At 41.3% G+C, this 11,483-nt stretch overlaps 2 protein-coding genes across 2 annotated transcripts in view; one reads left to right on the forward strand and one right to left on the reverse strand.

Moving 5' to 3' along the window:
• Nucleotides 1-8,087, forward strand: part of Chpt1 (choline phosphotransferase 1) — a gene marked incomplete at its 5' end in the record, with an annotated part of 12,775 nt that extends 4,688 nt beyond the window's left edge. Inside the window, 5 exon segments of the mRNA XM_013518716.1 lie at nucleotides 979-1,110; nucleotides 2,113-2,271; nucleotides 2,770-2,895; nucleotides 4,759-4,869; nucleotides 7,915-8,087. Of these exon segments, the coding sequence (XP_013374170.1) occupies nucleotides 979-1,110; nucleotides 2,113-2,271; nucleotides 2,770-2,895; nucleotides 4,759-4,869; nucleotides 7,915-7,959 (573 nt within the window).
• Sycp3 (synaptonemal complex protein 3) overlaps nucleotides 7,619-11,483 on the reverse strand; it is a gene marked incomplete at its 5' end in the record, with an annotated part of 9,460 nt that continues 5,595 nt past the window's right edge. Inside the window, 3 exon segments of the mRNA XM_013518728.1 lie at nucleotides 7,619-7,994; nucleotides 8,121-8,225; nucleotides 11,119-11,217. Of these exon segments, the coding sequence (XP_013374182.1) occupies nucleotides 7,941-7,994; nucleotides 8,121-8,225; nucleotides 11,119-11,217 (258 nt within the window).

The raw sequence follows: 11,483 nt of genomic DNA on the forward strand, positions 1-11,483 counted from the left end.
AGGGTGCTGTAAGGGACCGTGACACGGCTGGCGCTGCCACGGCGGCTGCGAATGCGTGTTGTCTGCGCCCGCAGCGGGGACTTCCGAGAGTCCCGTGTTCAAACTGAGAGAACTAATTGTTGATAAAGTGCTCACAGGCATAAGTACATTGCTTTTAATTGGGTGAAATTTGTTCATTATTGTGATCACTTAAATTGGTATGAATAGGATTAATATTTATGCTGCACAGTCGTTATTCACATTCAGCTGACTAGATTTGGTCCATTTATAGACCCTAGCGATTTTATTAGAAAAAGACGGTTACCGGTGGTTGGGTCCCCTGTACCCCAGGAGCACCAGCCGCCCGCCGGGACAGTCACGCGGGTACCGTGTTGTCACGCGTGGTTGTCTTAAATCTGCCTCGTTTCTGGCAGTCTCATGGGAAGACAGCACATCTGCTCGCTGTCTCCAAGGAGAAACAGTTCCTTTCCATGTGGGTTTCCCACACTTAACCCACTCCGGTGCAGTCTCTCAAAGTCTGTTTTCGGAATGCAGCCACCTAACCCTTCCGGCAATTCACTGCTACTGTTCTTTAACCCCTCTGCTGCCCTGGACGCTTCTCGAGCACAGCGGACAGCAGGTAAATGCCCGGCGGAGCTGCGCCCCGGCCGCCGCCACACGCGGTTTTGCATGAATTCTGTCCTGCTGTCGGCGCAGTCACCGCTGGCGTGGCCGAGGCTCCGCGTTTCCCGGAGAACTATCCTTTTTCGTGTTCCCGCTGGACACAGGCTTTTGAGATTACATATTTAATCACAGTTACAGACGCGGACTCAGCTGATTCGGACTTTTTACTCCTTAAAACCATTTCAAAAATGAGTCAGCCACTAACTTTGATTACAAGAAAAAGGATATCTTGTTGGACAGGGCTGTACCGTATGTTTCTTTGTGATGGAACCGGAAAAATTGTTTTCTTAATGATTTCTTTCCTCGCCCCTGAAGATACCCATTCTAGAAATAAGACTGAAGATCTTCACAGCCATCGGAGTGGTCAGCGGAGCAATGCTGTCCTGTTGCGGTTATTTCCGTGTCATCCTGCACGGCGGCGTTGGCAAGAACGGGTCCACGATAGCAGTAAGCAGAGAGCTCGTCACTGTGCAGTGTTTGCTCGGAGAGACATGGAAACGGGCAGAGCGTATACATGGGGATGGAACTGAACATCCCGGTGCGGATGGTGGTGGTGGTTTTTCTTGGGTTGTTTTGTTTTCTTGAGACAGGGTCTCCTTAGGTAGCCCACACTGGCCTTGAACACAGTAACCCTCCTGCCTCAGCCTCCCGAGTGCTGGGATTATAGGCACGTGCCACCACACTTGGCTGTAAATGTCCTACAGAATTCATTTTAGGCACATAGCACAAAAGCATTTTATCTTAAAAATTGTTTATATTTCCACAGGCAGGTGGCCTGCGATTTCATTTAATCACTCACTGTTTCACTGTTGTATAGTCAGGAGTTCCCCTGTGTTATCTTGCGTGCATTTGTGCTGTGAGCTAATAAGAGAGGAGGAAGAAAAAGGAATCAGGTCCTGATGGAGTGATGGGAGAGCTGCTGAAGTTCTAAGATTTCACATATGGGCAGTTTATTACTCAGAAAATAAATTATATTGAAATTTCTCCAAAATATGCTTAAAAGAACTATTGTAATATCTTCAGGCATGGTCGTGGCACCTGCACATAATTCTAACACTCAGGAGGCTGAGGCAGGAGGATTGGAGCAAGTTCAAGGCCAGCCTGGGCTACATAGTGAGTTCAAGGCCACCCTGAACTATGTAGTGAGACCCTGTCTGAAACAAGTTTATAGCCCAAATGTTAATGAATGGGCATTGCCATGGTAAAAGTTGCTGTGGAATAAATCATAATGTTAATTTGTAGTTCATTAGTTTTAAACATGTGCATGTGAAACACGGGACCCAGACACCTGCTGTGTCCCATGTGTGTCACGCTAGGCTCTGTGGAATTTGAGAAGCCACCTTAGGCTTCTGTACTTTAAGGCTGCAGCTCCTTGATAAAATAGATGTTCAGAAAATGTTTGCCTTGTCGCAAGTGTGTGTCGAAAATGTCATTTCTGCTTTATCTTAGGGCACCAGTGTGCTATCGCCTGGACTCCACATAGGACTGATTTTTATCCTGGCAGTAATAATCTATAAAAGGTCGGCCACACACCTGTTTGAAAAGCACCCGTGTCTTTACACCCTCATGTTTGGGTGTGTCTTCACTAAAGTTGCACAGAAACTAGTGGTAAGAAACATGCATGGTTTATGGTACAAAGGTTGGACCTTGTCCTCGGACCAAAGCTGGGAATGATGTCATGCACTGCGTGGGATTTCCTCTATGGTTATCACCGCACAGTAAATAGCCATCTGTGCTCTAAATAAGACTATCATGTGGGTGAATGTTACGTTCTGTTCTTTTAGTTATTTGCTAGGTTCTAATTATAAGTTGTACATTCCTGATTATTAAGGAATTTAAACACTGCAAATTTTATTTCCTTTTCTTTTATTACTTTTTTTAAACACTGCAAATTTTATTTCCTTTTCTTTTATTACTTTTTTTAAACACTGCAAATTTTAATAAGCTACCCAATCCTGAATTTGGAAGACACAGATAAGTATTCCCAGATAAAATGTGAGATCAGATGGTCTCTTTGTCTTAATAGTAAATTGAACTTATAGTTCACTTCTGAAGATAAAATATTTAAAACTTAATAGTGACATTACTTTGTTTCCTTTTTTATAGATAGCTCACATGACCAAAAGTGAACTGTATCTTCAAGACACTGTCTTTATCGGTCCAGGTCTTTTGTTTTTAGACCAGTACTTTAACAATTTTGTAGATGAATATGTTGTTCTGTGGATAGCAATGGTAAGTACTTTTCTGATTTTTATTTTTAACAAATATCAGAACAGCCAGGCGTGGTGGCGCACGCCTGTAATCCAGCACTTGGGAGACTGAGACAGGAGGATCGTTGCAAGTTCGAGACTAGCCTGGGCTACAGAGTGAGTTCAAGGCCAGCCTGAACTGCATAGCCAGACCCTGTCTCAAAAAAAAAGAAGTATCAGACCATATTTTGCTTAATAGCCATTTCTATTAGATATCAGTTGTCTCAATATTTAGTCGATAGTAAATGTTTCTGAATATTTAAAATCAGTTCTTCTAAACTGTCAGTCATTTTGTATTATGTGTAAAAATAGTCAACATGCCTGGTGATTAGGCTTCTAATGGCCTAGATCCTTGGAAAGACAGCTTTGTATTTAAAAAATACTGCCCAAAGGAAGCTGACTACTCTTAATCAAGCTTATTAAAATTATTCCCAGCTGGGAATGGTGGCACACGCCTGTAATCCCAGCACTTGGGAGGCTGAGGCAGAAGGATTACTGAGAGTTTGAGGCCAGCCTAGGCTACATAGTGAATTCAAGGCCAGCCTGAACTACTGAGCAAGATCCTGTCTCAAAAATTTAAAAAAAAATTTTTTTTAAAAATTATTCAGGGGGCTGGGGATTTAGCTCAGTGGCAAAAGCACCTGCCTGGCAAGCGCAAGGTCATGAGTTCGGTTCCCGGTACCAGAGAAAAACCAAAAAAAAAAAAAAAAAAAAAAATTATTCAGATTATAGCAGGTAACACATCAGTGAATGGACTTAATGCTAGCAATGGTGTGCATTTACTGCGTGAAGAACCATCAGCTAACACTGAGAAAACAGAACTGGATTCTGAGACCATTTTAAGCTAGATGTAGCAGCCCTATATATGTGTATTGTTCTTGCCGATGTCATTGTTTGTTTTAACGATGCCTGTCACAAAGGTTAAATTCATCGTTGTATCCTGCTTAAGCAAGGGTGTGGATAAATGTACAGTAATTTCTATTCAAAATGATTATGAAATACAGAATATGGTGCTTAAGAGAAACACAAGTCATCTGAGCAGCTCATTACTTACTAACAATTAAGTCACAGAATCAGATAATGGAGCATTAGCCAGGTGTGGTGGCACACACTATAGTCCCAGCACTGAGGAGGCTGAGGCAGGAGAATTGCTGCATGTTTGAGGCCAGGCTGGACTACATAGCAGCCCCTGGCATGTGTGTTACCAAATGGAATTAACATAATTAAAATGTTGCGTGTTCAGAACTGCAGGACCTGTTCTGTAGTGAGCAGGGGGCCAGGTTTGCACTAGCGATTGAGACTGGTGGACAAAGGAAGCCCCACTTAGCTTTTCTTTTTCCTTATGGAAGCGCCATTCTCAGAGAAAAAAGGACCCGCTGGTGACTGACAGGGCGCTCCCCCCGGGTGAGAAGCCCCTCCCAGGCACAGCGCAGGCTCCTTCTGAAGGAAGCAGTTAATTCCTCCACTCTGGTTCCTCTGCGTTCTCACAGCCAGCCTCAGAGGGTGGACAGTGCCTGGAGGAGGGCGCTCTTCCTGAGATAGGAACCGCAGCTCTTCCCTGGGACACTTGTGTCTTGGCACCCCCAGAAAGGCAAAAGTCAGAAGAGCTCAGCTGGCACTCCGGAGCTTCCTGCTCTCCTCGGAGCCTCAGCCGCAGCAGCTGCAGTCCCCACATTCTCGAGGGCTGAAAGGAGGCCCACGCTGACACAGGAAAGCGCTCTACAGCGGAACGTTTTCCATTAGGAATTTAGGTTCAGAACATCTGAGGTGGGGCGGGGGTGCAGAAAGAGCTGCGCACTCAGAGAAGAGAGACCGTAACGCGTGTCCTGTTGTTTCCCTTCCAAAGGTCATTGCCTCACTTGACATGCTGCTGTACTTCAGTGCTTTGTGCCTACAAATCTCAAGACACCTGCACCTAAGTATCTTCAAGATTTCCTGTCACCAGGCGCCTGAACAGGTTCACAAGCATGTTGACTAATAGCCCGAGGAAGAGAGGAGCAGTTAGGGGAGCCTAGGCCAGGAGGAAGCCCCTGCAGGCGGTAGGATGCTGCCAGATAAGGTGCTATTTGCTAGGAGCAAGTCCTGCAGATGCCCTGTGTCTGTTGAGCAGCGAAGCCTCACGAAGCCTCACCCACATTTTGTCACAAGTATTAGAGCAATACAGTGGGTAGACTCACCAGAAACAAGACCAAGCATTTCAGCGCTCAGGACAGAAAAGCATTGAACCCCTGTAGTTCTCAGTGTCTGTGTCTACACAAAGTCCTCATCAGACCCTACCAAGAGGACATAAAAAGCCAGAACTTAAATGACTTTAGGTGACGCTAAAGTCGCGGTGAGCTCACCCCACCGCGAAGTGCATGGTTTATGATACCGTCACAGAGCAGTGGAGAAGCAGATTGTCCTCCAAGCCGCTGCCCACAGGTGTGCATTACCGTGGTGGGAAACTAGGGCTGGGGATATAGAACAGTGCCTACCTGGCAAGTGCAAGGTCCTGAGTTCAATTTCCAGTACCAAAAAAAAACGGGGAAGTACTTGCTTTCATGCACAAACTAGGATTTAAGAGCTCTACGAATTCTTATAATCTGTCTTTAGTAAAAGGAATTTGTTATGCCAACTCCGAAAAATTCAAGACTTTGTATTGAGAGTAACTTGTTCCTTGACAGTTAAAATTTCATTACCATGAAAAGGTGGACATTAAATCTTTCCTTTAATGCACAACTGGATAGTAGCTCAGTCAGTCGACATGGCCAGTAACCCGTAAGAACGTGGCACAAATGCCACCCCGAGAGTATCAGGTGATGAGAAGTGCCGGCTGCTGGCACATTGGTCGTTTTACTGACCCAGTCTCAGCTGGGAGTACTTGGGCTGCTCTTCATAAAGTGTTCCTACAGCCATCTTTAGGGGGCCAAACCCTGAGGCCCCGTTTGTAACTTCCATAGGCCCTATGATGAAATAGTCAGAAAATAAAGGTGGGACAGACCGGTGACTGTGTCTCCACAGAGAAAGGCATACCGCAGGAAAAGCAGCGGAATCTGACGTTCTTTAAAAGGCAAAAATGCATGTAGGTGAATTGAGCACAGGGGAGACCAGGGTGTGTTCCCTCTCCGTATCAGGGAACTTCTCAGAGAGCGCTGTGGCAGCCATCTAACTAGAACTTAAGATTTCTGTTCTGGGCCTGGGGCCATAGTGCAAGGGAGAGTGGAGAGCACAGTTTAGTACAGGTGATCACCAGCATCGCCAAAAGGAGGGAAAAACTAACAAGTAAAGGCTTTTTTTTTTTCCGGTACCGGAAATCAAACTCACGACCTTGCGCCTGCCAGGCAGGTGCTGTGCCACTGAGCTAAATCCCCAGCCCCTTGTTTGAGTTTTTTATAGTCATGTGTATTGGGGATTGAACCCAGGAGTGCTGAGCTACATATCCAGCCCTCTTTATTTTTTAAATTTTGAGATAGGGTATTGCTAAAATGCCTGGGCTGGGCCCAAACTTGAGATCCTCTTGCTTCAGCCTCCAGAGCAGTTGTAATTACAGGCGTGTGCCACCATGCCCGCACAAATGGCCCTCAATGTCAAATATCTGTGAAGACTTAAATTTCTTCCTGAACAAATTATCAGCTATAAAAAGGGCAGAATTGAGCTGAGAATGGTGGCACACACTTGTCATATACAAAGAGGCTGAGGCAGGAGGATCACAAGTTCAAGGACAGTCCAGTCTGTTTAACAAGACCCTGCCTCAAAATGGATGGGGTACAGCTCAGTGCTCCCTAGGATTAACTGTAAGACACGAACACACATGACAATCTCTATAGACTTGTTTTTAAAACTTGAAAAACCTTGTAAGTGGTTTTTAGAGGCAAATATTAAAACTTAAAATATGGAAAAAAAAGAAATTGTTTCCTTGTAACGGGGATATTTTTATTCTGAATGGTTCAAAGTAATTTCAATAAATTAAGCTTAACTGACTTGTTTTCAAACAAATGTTGAAACTTCACTTATTAAACATTTCATGTTTTTCTGTATTATGTGCACATTTTAAGAATGTTTACATTAACTGCTGAAATTTGAAAATGAAACTTGTTTATCTATTGAGTACTAAGAAAAGGGGTTCAAGGTATGTGTCTTTAGGGACAGATGTGACATGCTTATACCGTCTCAGCTGTGTCACAATGTACTCATCATTACAAAAGCGTGAGTCACTTAACTGCAAACTCAGCCTGATTCTAGGGTATTTTGATGTCTTTATAGAAATGACACATTTGTAAATTTTTATCTTTAAACTAATATTTATAAATCTTTTTCAGTTATTTTGATTTTGGCAGTTTATTCCAGGGTACAAAGCTGAGCTTTTAATAAATTTTCTAAGTCAATAGATTTTTTTTTTTTTAAATCTTATTTTCATTAGAACCAGCTGTGTAATGTAGTAAGTATATAGAAAGAAGTTTTTATATAAAAGTTTTTTTGTTTAAAGAATAATGTAAGCTGGGTGTGGTGGCACATACCTGTGATCCCAGATGCTCAGGAAGCTGAGACAGAAGAATCATTCAAGCCCAGGAGTTTGGGATCAGCCTTGGCAACACAGCAAGACTCTTGTCTCAAAACTCGACCGGACCCCGACCCCAACCCCAACCCCACTCCCACTGAGCCCCAAAGCAATGTAACTTGTTCTTTGTATGTTAAGGGATGGGCAGAGATACACTAAAGCCAAAACCTAAATCTGAATATTCTTTATTGACAAAAGCTAACAGTGTTAGAAAAATTCACTGTTACAACTGAAGAGCTAAAAGTTTGACACAAATAGTGTAGGAATAGCTGCTCCTCACATAACTGTTTGGATTTTATTTGGAAGTGAATAGATAGGGAGGTCTTACACTTAAACATGATAATGATTAAAAATGTTACAATTTAAACTAGAACTTCTATGACCAAAGGTGTTAAGTTTAACTAGAGCTTGTAAGCTGAAGACTTGTGTGACTCGGCTAATGATAAATTGTGTCACATTACTCAGGTTCAAGTTCTGTCTCCAAAGAGTCATCAGAGTAACATGGACTGAAGAGACTTGCGAACACTTGCCATCTCCTGCTGCTGCTGTTTCACGAAAGAGACAGTAAAAGTTTGTTTAATTCTCAGTTAACTGTTATACCTATTTCAGCAAATAAAATCTTTCAGTGCTGACATTAATCCTAATGTTTTACACATAAAATACAGACTTACAGTTTCCATCATAATCTTCTTTTGCAACATTGCCATTTCTTTTTTAAGTTCGTTTTGTGTACCACTAAGTAGATTATCGTGATTCTTTTCCAAGTCCTCCAAACTCTAAAACACAAAAGGCTCACTCAGTTACAAGCCTTAACTTTTCATCTCAGGATCTCAATGTAAAAATAATTTCCAAAGTAAGAACTTTTAAAATATTCAAATCATGCCCATTATTTATTCCAAATAAAAAAATGAGTAATACATTTTCTATAAAGAAGCAAAATTTTAAGACATGAGTCACATAATTATAGAATGTACAATAGTACAATACAGAATTTGTACATTCTATAATTCTACAACAGTACTGTAGTAAGTGTATGTAGAATTACAGAAAGTACAATAAACTGCTTGAAACAATGGATTTATCAAGTATTAAATAAGGAAAAAAAAGAAAAAGGCTAGATGGGACAACCATCAGTAAGTACCATAATTTTGAAATTTTCTAGTAAGTTTCCCAAACATCAGGTTATAACCTGATTATTATTACTAATAGTCAATGAGACATGAACTCAGCAGTGGAAATAAGATTATCTGTATGGCCACTTTCTTTAAGTTAGGAACAAAAAAATTTATGCTTTAAATCTTTACTCTTTTTCAACAAATCATTATTCTAGCACTTACTATAAAAAGTATTATATTAAGTGCTGTGGAGAAATTAAAGAATAACACAGAATTGCCTCCTTATTCCAGTGAGAAGAAACATAAACTTTGCAAAAGCAATGGAAACACAGCTTTCTGTGGCAATATGGTAGAAAATGGGATTAATTCCAATTAAGTTGGCAAAATAGAGTTGCAATAAATAAAAAGGAATTAAAAGTAACCTAAAGGACAAGCATGCGCAAAAGCATGAAGTAGCCAGTGAGTTCACAGGAAGCAGATATGGAGAGGGCTGGGAGTAATGGGCAGGTGTAGTAACTGAAATTTACAGTCCTGTCACTGGGGGATCTGACACCTAACCATTCAGAATGAGAAGCTATGGTAAGTTTTTCAGGAGGAAAGAGATGTGTTTTAGAAAAATAACATAGCAGACCTATGAAGACTGGACTGGACATAGAAAAATCAAAGAATTGTAATAGTACAAGCAAAGAATGATGTGCTGAACTAGGGTGGTAGCAGTGGGAATTAAAGAAATCATGAACCGGGTGTAGTGGCGCACGCCTGTAATCCCAGCACTGGGGAGGCTGAGGCAGGAGCATCATTGCAAGTTCGAGACCCGCCTGGGCTGCAAAGTGAGTTCAAGTCCAGCCTGAATTGCATAGCAAGACCCTGTCTCAAAAAGACCAAAAAAAAAAAAGATCATGAACCACTGCAGAGGTGAAGTTACAGGCTCTTACAATAACTCTGTGTGCAAAATAAGGAAATACGTGTCTGAGTTGAGCTCCAATTCCTATCCTAAATGGTAACATTTAGTGATAACATTTAAAAAGTTGTCAGGGAGCAGTAGAACAAGCTGGCAAGATCCCTACTTGCAAACACTTTTAAAAATAACTTTTATGTTCATATAAATTATTTTAAATTTCTTTAAAAATAATTTACTTTAAAACTGTTTTACTATTTAGACCACAATGTGGTAAAATGCACATATTTAGTAGATAACTCTCAACCCACAAAGTTTTAATTCTTGGTGCCTATTATATTCTGGGTTATCTTTTATGATTATAAATTTGGCATATAAAGTCATTTTTGGTTACTGCAGCAATTCTTTATTTTTGTCTTTTTTCAGACAGTTTCTTTTTTTGGTCTTTTTGAGACCGGGTGTAGCTATGCAGCTCAGGCTGGCCTTGAGCTCACTTTGCAGCCCAGGCTAGTCTCGAACTCGCAACCATCCTCCTGCCTCAGCCTCCCGAGTGCTGGGATTACAGGCGTGTGCCACCATGCCCAGCCTGAGACAGGGTTTCACTATGCAGTTCAGGCTAGCCTTGAACTCTTTGCAGCCCAGGCTGGCCTCAAGCTTGCAGTAATCTTCCTGCCTCAGCCTCCTGAGTGCTAGGATTATAGGTGTATGTGACCACTCCTGGCCTACTGCAGCAATTCTAAAAGCAAATATGCCAGGGCTAGGGATTTAGCTCAGTGGAACAGCGCCTGCCTAGCAAGTACAAAGGTCATGAGTTCAATTGCCGGTACCGGAAAAAAACCAAAAAAATAAAATAAAATAAAATAAAAGCAAATATGCCATAAATATTTCTGTAAACATTTGAAAATATAAAGCCAGGTGCACACCTACAATCCCAGTACTGGGAAAGCTGAGGCAGAAGAACTGCTTTGAGCTCAAGAGCAGCTTGGGCTACACAGTGAATTCAAAGGCCAGCCTAGACTACATAGCTGACCCTGTCTCAGAAACAAAAAAAAACAAACAAAAAACCAAAAAGTAAAGATTCAAAAATATAGAATTGTTCAACAGTTTCAACTGCTATCTACTTAACTAACGCTGAGGATGCAAAGTCAAGTAAGAGCGTATGTAGCAATGATTTACAGACTTTCTAAGTTAAACAGAACGATGACAAGTGTTAAGTATGGATTCAATGCATGATAAGTACATTTTTAGGTAAAATTACCAATTTTCTATTTCTATCTTGAATAATCCATGAAAATACTAGAATTCTAAGGATATATTTATCATTTAAGTCAGTAACAGGTCTGTTCTTGTTTCTACAATTAGAAGTAGTTAAAAAATGTATGAACAAATTTTTTTCTCCATAAACTTGGAAGGAAAAAAGTACTACTTCCGTAAGTACATTATGCTCTACAAGAAAGTATTATAGGCCAGGCGTGGTGGCGCACACCTGTAATCCCAGCACTTGGGAGGCTGAGGCAGGAGGATCGTGAGTTCGAGACCAGCCTGGGCTACACAGTGAGCTCAAGGCCAGCCTGAACTGCATATCAAGACCCTGTCTCAAAAAGAGAAAAAAAAAAAAAAAAAAAAGAATGTATTACATTACCACCCATAACGTACCTTTATGTACTGCTCATACAATTGTCTAACTGTTTTCAGTCTCTGGTTCTGAACAATTCTAGACTGTTGAAAAACCTTTTGTTGTTGTCGCAGTATATTCTACAAATATAAAAAAAAAAAAAAAACCACTAATAACAATTAGGTAAAAATTTGTTTTTCTGACAATGCTGGGGATCAAATTCAAGACTTCACACGTGCTTGGCAAGCATTCTACCTCAGAGCTACATTCCCAGCCCTAAAGGTTTAAATTAGCAAAGTGTAATCCTACTCCTATGCCTAACTTAAAAGGAATAGTTTTTTTTTTTTTTTTTTTTTTTTTTTGTTTTTTCTCCGGTACCGGGAACCGAACTCACGACCTTGCGCTT

The sequence above is a fragment of the Chinchilla lanigera genome, unplaced genomic scaffold, assembly GCF_000276665.1.
Source record: "Chinchilla lanigera isolate Chin_1 unplaced genomic scaffold, ChiLan1.0 scaffold00004, whole genome shotgun sequence".
Taxonomy (NCBI): Eukaryota; Metazoa; Chordata; class Mammalia; order Rodentia; family Chinchillidae; genus Chinchilla; species Chinchilla lanigera.